This window comes from Chaetodon trifascialis, chromosome 19 (genome assembly GCF_039877785.1).
Source record: "Chaetodon trifascialis isolate fChaTrf1 chromosome 19, fChaTrf1.hap1, whole genome shotgun sequence".
Classification (NCBI taxonomy): Eukaryota; Metazoa; Chordata; class Actinopteri; order Chaetodontiformes; family Chaetodontidae; genus Chaetodon; species Chaetodon trifascialis.
The window spans coordinates 10,559,207-10,576,930 of NC_092074.1; the positions used below are offsets into that span (position 1 = coordinate 10,559,207).

General features: G+C 42.8%; 3 protein-coding genes and 1 long non-coding RNA gene across 4 annotated transcripts; all 4 read right to left on the reverse strand.

The window, feature by feature from the left end:
* Positions 1 to 556: 556 nt before the first annotated feature.
* vrtn (vertebrae development associated) lies at positions 557 to 2,762 on the reverse strand. Its single transcript, XM_070988180.1, has 2 exons — positions 2,439 to 2,762; positions 557 to 2,320 (listed from the first exon to the last, which is right to left on the reverse strand). Exons 1-2 carry the CDS (start codon positions 2,748 to 2,750, stop codon positions 557 to 559), a joined length of 2,076 nt encoding a protein of 691 aa, XP_070844281.1. The 5' UTR covers positions 2,751 to 2,762.
* Positions 2,763 to 6,383: 3,621 nt separating this feature from the next.
* Positions 6,384 to 7,511, reverse strand: LOC139347831 (uncharacterized). The gene is made up of 3 exons (XR_011603351.1): positions 7,410 to 7,511; positions 7,026 to 7,072; positions 6,384 to 6,849 (listed from the first exon to the last, which is right to left on the reverse strand). It is a non-coding gene; the product is annotated as an uncharacterized lncRNA (long non-coding RNA).
* A 113-nt stretch (positions 7,512 to 7,624) lies between these two features.
* On the reverse strand, positions 7,625 to 8,629 carry LOC139348116 (uncharacterized; the record flags this gene model as incomplete). The annotated part of the gene is made up of 4 exons (XM_070988066.1): positions 8,572 to 8,629; positions 8,236 to 8,502; positions 7,797 to 8,099; positions 7,625 to 7,713 (listed from the first exon to the last, which is right to left on the reverse strand). Coding segments are annotated over exons 1-4 (717 nt in total), but the record flags the coding sequence as incomplete, so codon positions are not given.
* Positions 8,630 to 12,424: 3,795 nt separating this feature from the next.
* Positions 12,425 to 17,537, reverse strand: slc25a29 (solute carrier family 25 member 29). Its single transcript, XM_070987637.1, has 4 exons — positions 17,148 to 17,537; positions 14,945 to 14,988; positions 14,504 to 14,587; positions 12,425 to 13,322 (listed from the first exon to the last, which is right to left on the reverse strand). Exons 1-4 carry the CDS (start codon positions 17,173 to 17,175, stop codon positions 12,558 to 12,560), a joined length of 921 nt encoding a protein of 306 aa, XP_070843738.1. The 5' UTR covers positions 17,176 to 17,537; the 3' UTR covers positions 12,425 to 12,557.
* Positions 17,538 to 17,724: the final 187 nt, after the last annotated feature.

Below are 17,724 nucleotides of genomic sequence, written 5' to 3' on the forward strand. Positions count from 1 at the left end.
TCCCTGAAAACAAATACTGGCTGCTCTTTACTTTCAAAGAATCAAAAAAAAAAACACCAAACCACCAGGAATCTCCCTGATCAATAATACATGCATCAACAAAAAAAACCATACAGTTTACACATTAACAATGTCACTACAATGAAAAGTGAAAAAATAAAAAGGACCCCAAGTACAGCGCATAGCAAGGATTAAAAGGGAATGAAGGAAAAATGGCTTCCAGCCAAACGCCACTAACAACAGCTTTGAACTGCCTGATGCCTGGAGGGCAACATGCAGGGTTTCAACAGCCCAACGACTCAGTTTCTTTTCACACACGTGCAAATGTCCAGGAAGGAGGCATGAGTTGTGGTGGTGGGGCAGAGGAAGGACATAATGCATTTATATGCTAAGGTAGTGTACTTTTAGAACATGAAGTCAACAAGGTGTAGGTAGTATGTTAACAAAAAAAAGGCAAATGCAGAAAGATGAATGTGAAGTTTTGGGGGCCAAGAAGTTCTTCAACAGAGCTTTCATTTGCTCCTGAAAGCTTATTTATAATTGGATAGTTGCACATTTACCCATGAACCAGTGACACCCCATGATGCAAAGCTCGCTTCCACATGTAGTATGTGGAGCGTGGAGTGAAGGGGAAGTAAGACCTGAACTCTTTAAATGAGGGGAAGGATTTCTCCTCAAAGCGTTTCTGCAGGAACAGCTTGGCCTTGGCCTTGAAGTTAGCCAGAGCAATAACATCCATCGCAAACATCTGCTCATCTATCGGTGCCTTGCCGTGAAGGGTTAGCTTTGAATTTGGTGCATCAAAGGGGAGCATGGAGGAACTCTGTAGATATTTAGGACTCTCAACAAATTGGAGCCTATGCTGACTCTCCATCCTCGTCTCCAGAACCTTGTTTTCTGTAGCAGTGTTGTCAAGACTCTCATGAAGGTGGACATCTGCACTCTGTGCGACCCTCTTCTTCTTGCGGTTCTGACTGCTGCGCCACAGCCAGTAGAAACAAGGGGACATGGATGGGAACTTGAGCTTGAACTTTGTCAGGGACCATTTGGACTTCTGGACATGCAGTTTTGCAGCATCTCGGAGCTGCTTTTTACTCATGTAAGCCAGCCTGAAGCTTTTGTGTCTCCGCCTGCAGATCCTCATTCTGGGAAAGACAGAATGGTTGGTGTTGGGCATTACAGGTGAAAGGCTTTTTGGACTTTGGCTCTTGTCAGCATCTGAGCTGTCCTCGCTGCTGCCACCACTGCCTTTGTAACCTCTGTTGAACCGCATGGCTTCTCTCCTCCAGTTGTAGTAGGTTGATCTGGAGATCCCTGGGAAATTTCTTTTGAAGACCCTGAAGGGAAGCGAGGTGTTCATGGCAATGCAATTCTGCAGACATCGCTTAGCTTCTTGCATATGAGCTACATTATGGGCCCGCTCCAGATCCAGCTTGCCGAGGCTGAGGCCAAACATGCTGGCCACACTGTCATGGTGGTCTGGCTCGTCCTGCTTAGCTTCAGGTGACGACCAGGCCTCCTGTTCAGTACTCTCTCCAGGACTGATCTCTCCAGTCGACGATGCAGTGGAGAAGATTCCTCCAGTTTTCAGGAGCTCGTGCTTCCAGTTATAGTATGACGACCTTGAGATTTCAGGGAAAAACTCTTTAAACTGGTGCAGAGGGATGAGCTTGCCCTCCAAGTAGCATGCCTGCAGGAAATACTTTGCCTCATATCTGGCTGCTGACTTTTTGCAGTGCTCCTGCGTCTGCCTCTTCCAGCGGTAGAAAGTCCTCTTGGTGATGTTGTACTTGTCCTTCAGACTCGGGTACGAAAGCTGCGAGTCCTGGCTCAGCATCTCCTCGCTCTCGATCGGCGACTCCGTCTGCTCACTATTGGGGCTTCCAAACCTAAGGTCGCTTGTCTGGACTAGTGCCACAAAATGATTTGGCCTGAACAGTGACTCAGACTGCAGCTCGCCAGACCACATGACATGGAGGGTCAGCGGCTCAGAGTCACTGGGCCGGGTCCTTGGGCGTATGACACGGTTGAAATAGGGTCGGATCTTGAGGTTGAACATGGGGTAGATGGAGTAGATGTTAAACTGTAGGACTGATGACAGGGCATACACATGCCACATGTTGGCATAGGAGCCGGGGAAGCAGGACGCTTTGACATCTGCATCAAAGATGGCTTCCAAGACTGTTACAGGCAAGTTGAGCATGTCCTCAGACTCTTCGGCACAGAGACTGAAGCGAACAGCCTGAAGCATCATTTTTGAATCAATCATCCCAGACAGGTAGTATCTCTTCCATAGCACCATTTCCACCACTGTCCGTACCTTTGGGGGACAGAATTGATGCAGTTAATCAGTAAGTTCACATATAAATAGCCATGGAAGGTTTGTATTGATATTTTAAAATGTATAAATGAAGAACATAGAGACCATCACTGCTCACCTGTAGCTCCAAGCTAAGTTCAGTGTTGCCCACTAATAGCAGGCTAACTGCATCAAACAGTAGGTTGCCCTCCCCCTTGCAGTTTAGAGGCAGGAGGTCCACTGGCGCATCAGCTGGATACAGGCCATGCGCCATGTCATCCACACCTGCCCACTCAGGGAAATCCTGACAGGGGGTCATGGGGAGCTGGAAAGGAGCGAGGACCTGGTCCACTCCCAGGGCCACTCTGGTCAGAGTGTCCAGGCCAGAGCTCTCTGTGGCCTCCTGGAGCTCCCCCAGAACAGACAGCACAACCTCCTTCCTTTGAATCATACCTGAGGATCTGATGAGAGCTGGAGGGAAGACTGAGGAGGAAGAGAGGGTGAACAAAACTTAATGGAGGAGTAGAGGGAAGCTCTTGGTGATCAGTGAGAACAGATTTTGATTTTGAGAAGTTTGGTGAGAGCAAACTCTCCATAGACATATATTATATGGGACACATGTTTGTGTCTTTAATAACAGTAGACTAGATTATGTAGATTATGTGGCTGTGGTCTATCCACTGGCAAACAACAGCGGCAGCTTAATTAAATGCTGCTGGTGCAGTTTTGACTCAGAACACTTCTCATTCATTTATTGCACTGTATTCATTTCCTGCATAATGAAGAATTAACTGATCTGTGAAGGTACTTAAATGCAACTTTCAGTTTGTTTGTAACAAATCCAACACCATAGCAGTGTTTAAGGTTAGTTCTTCTACAAATTGTAGTTAGTTAAGAGTCATTAAAATTCAGTGGTGGTGTCTTGTAGTTATTTTTCTTTCCCTAGTGACAAAACAGCTGCAAAAGCTGACAAAATGGGCCAGTGCTGAATGAAAATACAACTTATTCAGCTTCAAAGTCATTAACTCCAATAGAGAGGCCTCTACTTTGTGCTGCGCCCTACCGATGTCATTTAGGCTCCCTGTGATTGATACGCACGTTTTCGTGATTTCAAACACTTAATTGGATGTTTCAATCACTTCAAGTGAAGTTTCTCTCCGTTCGCTCTTTCGCATAAACACAACACAAGACTCGTATCTGTCTCGGTAACGTAAAACAGCGCTGCGAACAACAGTTTGCTTACCTGCACGTCCGGAGGAAGGGATGCAAAAGTCGTCTATTTGTCGCGGAGGGTTTCACAGCTGACTGGGTTGAAGTCTCTCGGGGAGTTTCAGTCCATTGTGTGCGTACTGCTTCGGAGCGTCTTCTCCTCCGCTGCGCACAGCAGATTTTGGGAGTGATAACCAGCACCTCCCTTCAGGAAATTGTTAATCGTCGATTCGCTTCTTCTCTGCGTCAAGAAACACCTCCTCCCCCTCCTCCCTCCTCCTCCACTAGACTAGAGCCAGGGTCAATTTCAATGTGAAGTGTTAACAAAAGCCAACGTGTCATGGCCCATAAGAACACAGGCGGCTTTGTGCACTAACAGGTATCGGTGCTTTTAGGTTTTCTTCTATTTGTGGGTTTTTCTTTTGCCAAAGCCAAATCCAGATGTCAACAGTTCACTTTCAAGGTTATTTGTCAAGTGCTCTTGGCGTTAATAAACCACCAGGCCTCTTTCCCCTCATAAATAAACTCAATCTTTACTCTGGCGTGGTTGCACAAAAAGATATTTTAGTTTTAGTGCTCACTGATGTTCATTAAATCATCCCTCAATGTAAAAAATATATACAGAAACAGAACTTTTGCAGCAATGAACTTGCTCTTTCTTTCACAGTGACCATGAATTGGTTTTGTATATCTGCTTCTGTGTGTGCTCCAGATTCAGTGCAAATGCCAGTTTGTGGATTAGATGTGCAGACAGGGTGTGGACACTATGAGCTGTATGAAGGAGAGGAGGGCTCCTGAGCTCCAGGTCTGCCTGCTTCTCCACTGTATCGCTTTTAACACCTCCTCTCCTGCCTTTTGCAGGATTTCAGTAATCAAGGCCTTTTGTTCCACACACGCACAACAATCCCAGCCACTGTCCCCAACCCCCACCTCCCCTACTGTAGACCCCAATGGCTTTTCACACACACACACACACACACACACACACACACACACACACACACACACACACACACACACACACACACACACACACACACACACACCAGGGGACAGCAGCATTTGGCCCCCACTGATCTGTCCACTCGGCAGACAAGTTGGTGCCTGAGTTCACTGGGGTTCAAGACTTTGACCTAAAGCTTATCAGCTATTTGGACAATGTGTGAATATGTGGGGGTTTACAAAAGAATGGGCACAATTTCAGCACGTTGGCTTGTGTTTCTGACATTGCAAGCTGAGATAATGTAGACACCCACTTGTTAAAAGGGATGGTAATATGCGTGGGTAAAAGGTTTTTCCCTTCACTTGCTGCCTTTGACCTAAAATCTCTCATACGTTACACTCAGTTGATTTCTTTTTTTCAATACAAGCAGCGAGAGTACTACTACCTTAAATTTACAGTTAAATTCAAAATGATTTTGATCATGTTTTGTGAGGAAGGTCAAAAGAAGTGTGTGAAAATAAAGGAGCGGAGTGTAAGAGAGGTCACACTGAAACCATCAGTGCACGTTTTCATTTTAAAAGCCTCTTTTTAAAAAGGCCATAACTCCATGAAGGAGACCCAAAGACTCCCTGTAGCAGAGCCTTTCGTACAGTTTATCATCAATCCAAAGGTGATTCAGTAAAACTTCATGACATTGACCTTGTAGAAGGGCCTCATTGGCGAAGTATGCAGTTGAGTCACTGTTATACAAACATGCTGAATATGCCACATTATCCCCAGATCTTCTGATTAGAGTGTGAGTTCACGGACATTTTATGCACTTTGATATCCTTTATAGCATTTTAAATCTTACTCCTGGCTGTTTCGCTCTTACATTTCCTCTCTGGCTTCATCTTCTATTCACTGCAATGCCTCCAACATATTGCTAAAAAGATGATCTACTTTCATCCTGTTTTTGAAATATGAAATCAAAAAAAGAACATATTCAGAATGGGATTAGCATATCTGCTTCCATTTCATGTGATGTGTAACGAGGGCCTCTAACCTATCCAAGTATGGCTTCTTGGCTTTATTCACCCCCCCCCTTGTCAATGTTTGTGTCCTCACCATCTCTTCAACCCCCTCAGACTCTTTGCTGTAGCCAATCACACACCTTAGGTGTGTAGATTAGCTGTGCTGCACTGCACTGTGAACACAGTAGTGGGCTGGCTGCAAGCATTTAAAATGCAAATGTGGCAACACTGGGACCGGCTCCGGCGGTCTCTCACCTGCTGTGGCTGAGTGTATCTGTGTGTGTCTGTGTGTGTGTGCAGGTGAGACTGTGTGTTTACAAGCAGGGGAAAGACTGAAAGGATTGAAGTCAGCTTCACACAAAGTTTAACTCAAGTTTGCACTAGCAAAATATCAGGTTTGTGTCCAAACTGAAGTGCCACAACCTGAGGTTTCTGCACTGAATGGCAATCCACCATCACCTGCTGAAATACCACACCACCAAACAATACCAGTCAAAAATACTCCGTGGCTGCTTGAGGGTTTACACAACAAATGTGTTCTTTGGTGATTCAGCCATGTTGCCCGCAGCCACATCCTGGAAATTTCTCGACCTGGACTCAACACCAAGAAGTAAAAAGAGTCAGTATACTATCATTTGCTTATATTTGCTGCTTTCAACCTTTTCAAATATCTCAAATTAGATTTCTTTGCAGAGTTACTGCCTGAATTTCTTGAAAAGGGAAATGTTCTTGACCTTGATATTCAAAACTCAAATGATCCACACAGTCAGTGATAGAGATGTCACTCCACAAGGGAGCACATATTATTTTTAAATATAACACAAGGTTAGAGGAAAGTTACCTCATTGGAATATCCTTCTCTCTGCAACAACTGTAAGGGTTTGTTTTATAGGATTACTGCAGACAAGCAGCCAAGTTTGTCATCTTTTGATTTATTATAGACACAGTGAACACAGTTCTGCAAAGAAAGAATTATACACACCATAAATCACAATGAATGCCGATTTCAGTGAATACACCTCTGTATGATTTTACATCTGATAGAAATAGATTTAGTAAAATGTAAGTGTACTGAGGTAGACTGTTCAAGCTTTTCTAAATTTAAAATGCAAAATGTCAAAGGGTAAATTGTTCCCACTGACTTTAAGTGCCGACCACAGTTTCAGTACAGGGATTTGGTGCGGAGCAACTCACAGTATTAAAATACATGATAGTATTATGGCTGGAAGTCACTAACACAGAAAAGATACACAGCGGTTTATACTTTGCACAGCAGACTAGTACCGGACACAGGCGTATTCAGTGTGCTCATGCTCATGGACCCCCAGGTCAGAGCCAACAGGTAGAATAACCTCAGCGTAGATCACATCGTCTGCATTTGTGACCTAAATACACACACACACACACACACACACACACACACACACACACACACACACACACACACACACACACACACACACACACACACACACACACACACATAACACTCATTAACTTTCCATGGGGAAAAAACAGAAACGATTTTACTCTGTATGTTCTTTAATGAAAGTTGACTTACGTTGTTGATGCGGGTCGTGTAACAAGACTCCTCCTGCAGCTGGTTTCCTATAATAAAGATACAGATACACACATTCATATTTTACTATGCAGATGGGTGAAGTTATGTGGCCAAATGTGTCTAAGACCGATGAGAATATGCTAATAAATATCATGTTGGGAACAGTGAAAACAGAACTTGCGGTATATTGGCACATCTCTCGTAAGTGATTGCCTCAAAGACCACACAGTACAATTGTGCAAGGTGACCTGCGTGCATGTGGACACGCGTGTGGAAGGGACCGTACCAATGCATGGGCTAGTCTGTGTACAGGTATGTGACAATTTTCCATAGTAGTGATTTCAACAGACTTTCTATATGCTCAGGAAGTGTAAAAAAACGTACTTGTTCTTCTTCTGTTCTTCACAGCAAACGCCGCAACCAACGCTGACAAAACTACACATCCCACCACCCCCACAGCCACGACAACGGCATCATTGTTGCCACCTGAAAATGAAAATTATTAGCATGTCGTATGGAAAATAATGTTTTGTATGGTGAAAACAGTTCTCCAAGTGCATGTCGGACATAGAAGGAATAGTCTGAGAGTTAGATGAAAAGACTCTGGGGTCTACCACTGAAGGCCTACCTCGATTTTCAGGTTCAGGTTCTAGTTCTACGATGAATCCTCTTCCTCTCCCTTTGAGAGCTACAAAGAAAATAGCATTCGTGATTATTACGTCTTTGCGTTCATCATCTGGGAGTCAACTGGTTAGAATCAGCCATACAGACCTGGAACTCTGACCCACAACTCCACTGAAGTCTGCACTTGTCCATCCACAATCGCCTGGCATCTAAACTTCTTGTTGTCAGGACTCGGAAAAGTGATAGTCAGAGTTACATCACAAGCAGATTCCCGTTTTATCTGATGCTGTGAGTCCTCTTGTATCCCGGCGCCGGCTTCATCCACCCACGTCAGGCTGACCTGCTGTGGCTGTGCATTGCAGTGTCCCAGCTCTACATAGGAGAGGAGAATACACTGCAGCGACACCGTTTTGCCAGGCATGACGTTTAACTCTAGGGTGGCAGAAGGGCCTGAAAGAAAGAAAAAATGATGTTTTCTTTATTTACGTGCGTATGGCACATATTTCTTCTTCTCTTCTCTGTTCAGGTAAGGTAAATTCTGTATCAACTCACGCAGCAACTGAACAGAAACCTTGACAGTACTCACCGCTGCGAGGAGAGAGGACATCTGGCCTTTGTTGGCAGCGATGGCGTCCAACATCCTCTGCTGTGAGATCTGTGAGTGTCAGGGTGCATTTTGAGTCCTCATCCTCTGATCTGGCTGTCTGGATCTCTCCATTACCGACTACGGCTATGTGATCACTTGTTTGGCTTGAGGTGAAGTGCCATATATGAAAGCACACTGAGTCTTCTTCACATGGAAATGTAATATCGTAGCCCCGTTCAAATATCAGACCATCTTCTCCTTTTACACCTGAAGAAAGAAGACATATGTTTGAGATTAGAAAACTAAGATCTCGGGACAAGACTGTGTTTCATTTACCTGCTCTGATCAAAGACAACAACAGCAGCCTCATCACACTGTGAGTGGTTCCAGCCATCCTGTGTGCGCATCTGACAAGGAACACTGTTTTTACCCTTAATGTTGGTCAACAGAAATGTCGTTTCCTGCATTTGTCAACATCCTCAACCACCTCTGGAAAACCTGAAGAAAACCTGAGCAACTGCTAGTCTGAGTGCAAGAACACAACAGAATACAAACAATACAGCTGATGTAGGTCAGGGTTTAGTTTTAGACATTATCAGAAACTATAACTAAGGTGAAGAAGAAGAAGGGAAGGAGGATGAAGAAGAAGAGGAAAAGGGAGGAAAAGAAGGAGAAGAGGAGGAGGAAGAGGAGGAGGATCTGTGTTTAGGATCTGTAAATCTCTTACACAAGATGTACAGTCTTGTGTGTGAGTGTCATTGTGATTTTGTTGAGGGTTGCATTTCCATCGCAAACACCTCTCTGTATAAGCGGCTGTGTCAGTAATTCTAACAACGAAGAACAAATCTGTAGGTAAAACTCTAAGGAAAATATGAGATCAATTTTAGATTGATTTTCAGCGTTAGTTCTCCACCACTGACCCCAGTACAGCAGAGGTGAATTGATTTGTTTGAGGTGGTCTCAATCTGTAAATACTGAGTACATAATGAAAACTATCGACTTGGAAGAGTACAGCAAGTGTTTCTTTCTATTTGGATGAACTGGTTGACCCTGTTGTTGCATTTACCACTGGCCATCAGCAGATGTCGCTTTGGTTCAGTTATTAAAATCCTGATGTGAGAAGCGACACTGAAGGTTGCTTTCGACTCTTTCTGCTCCACTGTATTTGTCAAATAAATAGTTTATGGTACAGTGATTTCATCTGTGTGGTTCACTAACATATCTTTCCTCTTCAGCACTTATGAATGCTTTGTTAGGCACCCATTGGGTGTTAACAGACGGAACGTACTGCACCTGCTTGTGTTGAATCCTCAAAAAATCAGGTTTCTTGATAAATCAGCCACCTCACACAACCAGTTAATGCTATGTAAGCTGCTGTGTCACCTGTGACAATAGCAAACACAGGGGCTTTTAACATGTGTCCTGAAAATGTGAGGGCTTGTTGACCTTAAACATACTGGAGACCAAGTGCATTATTGTGCTTTATAATGAACAAATATGTGATGAACAAACAAGTCTTTTTAGCAGCTTAATGGTGCACTGCTCCCATGTGTAGCAGTAAACAATAAAACCTCATTAGGCCGTCTACTTGATGTGATTGCTATCATTTTTTCAGAGGGAGCGGCCTGTGAAAGCCATCATTTGTTAATTATAGTAACAGCTAATGTCATAACCCACAAGAATATCACATTCTGCTCTTATTAAAAATGTGGAACGCTGTATTCATCCATGCACGTGTGAAGAGGGCTGGATTCAAAACAAAGAGCTGCTGAAATTATTTTTATTTACCCATTTGTACAGATCCTTCGTGACAAATCTAGACAAATAGGTTATGTATGACTATGTTACAAAAATATCATGTCTCAGTTTATCAGTTAAAATCTCTTCAGTGTAACAGCAAACTCAAACTGGTCAAATAGAGACTTTAAAAACTGCTCAAACTCAGACATTCATGGAGCCACACAACAACTTCAGACTGAAAAATATATGTTATATATGTGTATATATACATTACCGGTTTACAGTAATACAGTTACATCCTGTACATATTGCATCTTTCATGTCAGCTGGACTAAATATTAGCAATCCAATGGCAATGAGCAAGATGTAATCTACTTTATAGTCAGAGATAACAGTCACTGTTGAAGAGGTGGGATTATCAGTTAAACACAAGCAGCTTACGTAGACATACCAAATGTCCCTTTACATTTTTCCCGCTTTCATTTCTCATCATCACTCACCACCAAACCAGAACACATCAAGTATCTCTGAGCAGCTTTGAACACGCCAAACGAGTGACATTTAATTCAAATAAGATTCCAAGAAGTCGCTTTCAGCTCAGTCAGAACACCTGTGAGTGAACACAGGTGCGATACATTCAAGACACGGAAGGCTTTAGTGCATCTGTGACTTCCTGCTCCGCAAAAACCTTTTACAGATAGTCTTCTTACACAAATGACAACAGTAGTTTGGAGTGTTGCTACGTTTTACAACCTCAGAGAGAGCTCGGGAAAGCATTCAGGCAACAGAATATCATTTGTGCGGGCGATTTACTGCTTCGACGGGAACTGACACGTTAGCATCTGTGCTGGAGAAACTTTGATTGCTTTGCAGCAAGAAATTCAACATTCAGGAATAAAATACAGACTAAATCATCTGACACTGACCACACACATGCAGAAAGCACACTAATTCCACTCATTAACAACACCTGTACATCATCAGGATAGTATAGTAACTTCAAAAATAAATAAATCTAATTAAAGGCCCAATCCAGATTAGGTACAGTATATGGTACACACAAATATGCATTTGTCAAGTAAAGAGACACAATAGCTTCAAACCTCCAAAGGGATAAAAAGCAAAGAAATACATTTTCTTGCACCCTTTAAGCAGCATTACAGAGGGGATCCTCATCAAATACTAGTTAAAAAAACATTGTTTTTCGTTGGTGAAGCGGTAGCTGGCATTTTTTCATACTGCAGGTTGTCTGATACAAAGCAGTCCTCTTGCTTTTGGGCATCAATTCAATTCAAATTGCAAAAGAGATAAACTCAGAGTCCTACAAATCAGCCACAATGAGCCCTGGGGGATCATTATGGGTTAAACATTCGGATTTGAAAAGAAGTTAAATGAAAGAGGGCCATTACTAAATACTGGGATGTGTTTGTTGGCCCCTCAGTTTGAAACTTTTCCTAACTTTGCCTCTAACATGCATGTTTGACCCTGCAATAACCATATCACATACAGCTTTAAAAAAAAAAAAAAAAAAAAAAAAATATATATATATATATATATATATATATATATATATATATATATATATATATATATATATATATATATATATATATATATATATATATATATATATATATTTAAGAATAACCAAGAACCAAAATTTACAAAAAATAAAATAGAATATGAAAAAAAGTTACAGTACAGTGTCATGCATGTAGTTCCACGTTCCACCTCTGGATCAGGCCTTTAATACAGCAGTAAAAGTCATGATAAAACTTCATGTTACTTGATAAAACACAACAAACGAGACATAAAACACAACGCCATGGACAACCTTGATGACACTTTGCATTCAGCCCCTGTAGAGCCTTTCAGACCAGTGGATTTCTAACTAACACTGCCTTCGAGATTAGATTATAGCTGCAATATGGGTTGTTGTTGGTTTTTTTGGTTTGAAAGCAGACACAAGTGATAAGTCCTGCACACTTACCAAATGCTACATTCCTTCACTCGAGCTTGCTTGGCTCTTCAGGGGATACAGTTCAGGTACAAACAGGTGCTTCATCTTCCTTACACAAATATAATATCATAAGGCAGGAAAAGTCTTTCCAACGTATATTAAAAAAAAAAAAAAGAAAAGAACCAAAATGATATATACAGGTACAGTTAAACACTGCACATTTCAAGATATACAGTACGTAATCAAGAGAGAGAGACAACTTTCAGTGTCTACAGTGTACACACTACTTAGCCACCACATGTTTTGTAATGAGATCAGCGTCATACAACAGGTCTCTGACAGATAATAGCTGCTGCTTAAAACTTTCATGAATGTCATAGCTCTAATTATCCACTCTTATTATTAGAGGTAACCTCACCCCCTTACACGTCTGCATCATCAGAGGCAAACCTGAAATTTAAATTATTGCTAAAAATAAATATATGTATTCACGTGAAACCAGGTATTGTCTGACTCAAAATTGGGAATGACTGGTCTGACAGTAACAAAGGGTTTGTATGTATATGTTGTCTTCCCATGCTCTTGTAAAGTGCCCAGGTTGAGGGTGAGACTCTCTGTGCTGTCACAGGCTGGAGGGCTGGGCTTGCATCTGCGCATGGTGACTTGGCTGAGCTGGCTCACAGTCTTTAGGTCCTTCTTCCACCCCCCGGGCGTACATGAGGACGAGGGTGACGGTGGCAAAGGTAGCTGCGTTCACAGGGAAGGCTCGTAGCAGCGTGGAGGTGAGGCCTCGTGTGAACACCATGTAGCCCTCTCTCCTCACGCTCTGCTGCACGCAGTCAGCAATGCTGCTGTACTGGTTGACCCCGCCCACCCCATCTGCCTGCAGCCGTGATTTGATCACGTCTACAGGATAGGTGGAAAGCCAGGAAGCGATACCAGCCATGCCTCCGGCAAACAGCAGTTTGAGGATCATGTAGCGGTCGTCTGGCTCACAACCGAGGTTGCGCGTCAGCACATCGTAGGCCAGGAAGTACACTCCAAAACCAGGTGTCTCACGGATAAGTGTGGTCAACATGCCTCTGTTTACGCCCCGCAGCCCCTCGCGTTTGTAGATGCGTGCCAAGCAGTCCAGGGAATTCTTGTACAGCTTCTTGGAGGACTTCTTCTCTCCGGTACCCTGCATTTGCATGCGGGTTTTAGCCAGCTCCATAGGGCAGCAGATGACACACTGGATGGCACCTGCTGCCGCACCAGCAAGGAACTGGTTCATGGGGGTGTCGTGTGCCAGCATCCGCATGGTGTTTCCCTGAACACCAAACACTATGGCATTGATGAATGTAAGGCCCATCATGGGGGATCCAATGCCTTTATACAAGCCCAATACCTGTGCACAGGGTCAGAGACATCGCATCAGACAAGGTGTGTTAACACATCACTATAAAATGAAATCACCAGCACAGAGGAGCTTATTTTCCTTTCAAACAAAACATTGAGGGTCCTATTCAGCAACCTCAGATTAAATTTATTGTCTCTTTTAACGTTGCCGCCTTGTTACCTCAAATACAAATACTTGTGCTATATCAACATAATTACATCATAGAATTTGAAAAAGCCCTGACATGTAGAACTTATGTACAACTCTTGCATATGTCCAACTCTCACAACAAAGTTCACTTATGTTCCCATCACCATGAGAAACTCCTGTCCCATCATGACTTCCATTTTATTTCTGTTGCTGTATACAGTATGAGACCAGTCTCTTCAGCTATTTCATCTTTTCAGGACAGCCATTTGTGTCCTCTTGGCACTCCCTATAACATTTGCTGTAATTAAAGTGCCTGCTGTATGAGTGAACATCCTGAGGCTACTTAAATAATGATCCTGGAAACTGGTGCTCCTTCGGTTTGCTGCGGCACAAAAAAACGTGCTGCAGGGAATCATTCAGAAGCTTTAAATAACAAACCCTTTGACGTAAATGAGATTTTTTAAAAACACTTCTCAGGCTGAAAGTAGTTTTCCATGTCGCTTGGGAGAAAATATGATAATAAAGGAAAAAACAAATCACCAAAAGTTAAAAAAAACAATATGAATCTTGTCAGCAGGCGAAAACAAAACTCTACGGAGCTTGAAAAAAACCAAGCAAAACAAGTCTGACCCCAATCAATAAAATTAGAGTCTTGCCCCATTCAGTCATCAGACCAGAGAGTGACATAACTCTGCTATCAGGTCACTCGGACCTCACAGATGTCCAGATGCAGCCAAGATCGCTGGACCTCGCTAAAAATAGATTCTGTCAAACACAACTACTACATAGGTTTCATCGTGAGCGGCCGCCTCACAGTTTTACGGCCTAGAAAGGTAGATGACACGTAGCAACAAACCAAAAAAACTACAAAAAAAACCCCACACTTTTGGCCAACGCAACCGCTGGAAAACCTTCACGTATGTCAGAGCCAGGCTTACCAGACACACATACAGTACTGTACTTCACCATAATCATGTATCAGTAATACTGCTGACCACATATACTAGCATTTGATCGGCATGGAAAATAAAGGCACGTACCGACTCCTGTCGTATGATGGACTGGAAACAGTGATAGGTCCCACGGTACAGAGGCTTATCAACATTTTGGACCTGCAGTCTCACCTGGAAAAGAGGACACTCTTGATCAGTCACACCTTCGACAACCAATCATTTTCCCATCATAACAGAGCAAAGGGAGTACAAAATGTGCAATGTTCAAGTCAGTTAACTGGATACACTGTATAGTTATGATGAGGAAACTCAGTGAAAAACATTTAGCATGAAGGACTATATGAATATGCTGGAAACATAGACAACTATGGAAACTGAGATATCCGTTTAACAATTAATATAAAGTTTCTGTATTTTAAAATAATAAAATATATGTTTTCAAAAGAGAATGACCTAAAAACGCCTATAAAACTCTGTAATTATGCTGTTCTTTTAAAGAAAAAAAAACAAAAAACAACCATTGCCCACCTTAACTGTATCAAATGGGTGTCCAACCAAGACTCCAGCAGCACCTGGAGACAAGGGAAAGAACTGTGAGAAAAATACAACAGACAATAATAATTTATCATCATTTGATCAGTCTTGATTAAAAGTTGCAAACGCAAAAGCTCAGAGTGACACACTCAACTGATTTTTACCAAATCAAATACACTCACTGCCAGCCCAGTGTTTGTCTCTGTTCTGTACAATTATGATAAAGTCAGTACCCTGAAGGTTATTGCACACATGCCACCTTTCCTAATTATTTTCAGAAATCTGGGCCTATCTGTCCAGTCTTTGGCCTATTTGACCAGTCTTAGAGGGCCAACGTGCTTGCTTGCTGCTGCAACTGTTGTGTAATTTTACACTCCAGGGTAACACTGCCTTATCCAGCCAGAGCCAACTCACTGGGCATCATCACCCTCTAAAACTTTCTTTAGCGCATCTCTGACAGTTACGTAACCTTGGCTTGTGCCCATCTTCTCATGCCAGCTTGGGTCTATGCTGAAACTTAATAATAGTTCCCAGCCTGACCACAACATTCAAAAATAACACAGAAGGGGAAGGGAGAACCTATATAATCCAATACATGGCTGCATTAGGTTTTTATAGATATACCATTTATACTGTGGTAGCCATGTCTTTCATACATGTCAATATGTTAGAACATTTTGGGCAATATTGCTAATCAGTGAGTAACACTGCTTGATGACAGGATTGGATTTTTATGACCTCTCCATCAATGTAATGAAACACCTTCATTTGTCAGGGATTTAATTTGCTGATACGTCTGGAAAAACAGACATTTGGTGATTATGTTGTCCGCTGTAGCAAAAAATACTCCAGGTGGCAATTAAATAATTATACAGTTTTGAAAGAAATACTGGAAATCTTGACTTGAATGTACTGGCCTATCACTGTAAACAAACTACAGCGAGCTAATCCTGTATAAGCGCCTGCTTTGTCACCTGACCCATTTGTAAAAACAGCCAATCAGGAATGAGTACCAGCTGTAAGCCAGGAAAAGAACACAAGCAGACATGTGTTTGACACAATGATGAGCGGTCATTGACCTCAGTGCCCTGGCATGAGGAAAAACAAGCAGAGCAGAGTGTTGTATCATAGTCCGGGTGACATTTCTCTTCAGTGTGATGGCACTCATCTTTTAATGTCAGAAGATGCAGGCTTAAATATAAACTTCACTGCTTTCAATCATGATGACACTTTGTTTTGAGCTAAGCACAAACTAGACCAAGCATAAAAAGCAGCGAACAGCTTCCCATTTCACTGTACATGGCTCCCTGAACTCTACCACACTGTGAAAGGGTGGGAGGTGGGTGTCAATCACTGTCAAGTAAAGAAAGCATGGGATTGGTCCGTGTAGGGGTGTGGAGTGATTCGTCTCTGCCTCATCTGGCTCTGGTGTGTGTGCAAACTTAAAAAAGCCAAGCCATCCTAGCCTGAATGCTCAGGTTGCACTTGTGTAGTGTTTGCATGCTTTAAGTTCTCAACAGGGTCACAAAGGAGAAACACAGAATGTGTTCCAACATCAGCATTTCTCCAGATCTTTGTGAGGAAGCACTTCTCTGAAACAGACACTAACATTTCTTTCCCCTCTAAACCTTTAACATGCTGCACTTTGGACATATCGGAGACTTGGTGGATTCAATTAAAGTCAAACTCTGTCTCTGAAGGTCAAGATAATGAACCTAACCTTCTGTTATGACGTTTTTTGCAATCACCACAAACTAACGTTACTGTGTTGCAAATAACAACTAATACAAGCGAGTAAGCACTTAAGAATAATGAACTTCATATCTAGTGATTTACTAGGTGACCCCGCACCTAAAAGGCAGAATAAGCCACACACAACTTCCACTCATTCAACCTCAAAGTCTAGTATTACGTGAAATGCAATCAGGGGTAATCAGAGAATTCACAGTACCGGCTTTAGTGTGCCGACATGCGGCGGAATTACGAAAATACACTTGCAATCTTGTGATAGAGTTGCATCAGTAAGGGTGGTGCTAGGAAGGTTTGTGGTTTACGATGACCGCTGAAAGAGGAACACATGGGGCATATCAGCCCAGCTAGGTCAAGCTACAATGTCTGAGACCGATGTGGCTCTTTGGTAACTGCGCCTTACTTATCTGACCAATGTGCAAGGTGAAAGGAGCTGCCACTGACTTACCTCCGATGCATCCAGCAACGAAGTCCATCACCGCTCCTGCACGTCACCTAGCTGAAGGACTTAATATTACCAAACACTAGCTGAAGATGTTCTCGACAACTCTATGAAACGTTGTTTTTGTTTAAAACCTTTACTCCGTTGTACAACTGTCACTGCCCCTCGCTGTTTAATGTAGCTAATGGTCTAACTGACGCTTTCAGTTAGCGTCTGTTAGCTAGCACAGGGTAGCTGAGAATCCCTCCAAGACCTGTCAATGTTGAAAATTTCTCTGACCGGTTATTTAGCTTGCACTCTATTAATCTAACAAAACTCTCTTGTTGCCCTAAGCGACCTCCATAAACCGGTGTGGCGTTTACAGTCAATGTGGACACCCTGCCCGTAACCTGTATCAAGGAGGTTTATTTCTGTAGCAAGGAAGCTAGCGTCGCAGGAAGTAACTAATAGGGGGCGGGAATTACCGGCGTCGGGTAGAGTTTCTATCCAATCCCAGCGAAGAGTTAACGCCTACAACCCTCCTATTTCACACGTACTTCTCGTCATTCATTGGTTTCATACCGGCAAGGGCTCCCAGTGCTGA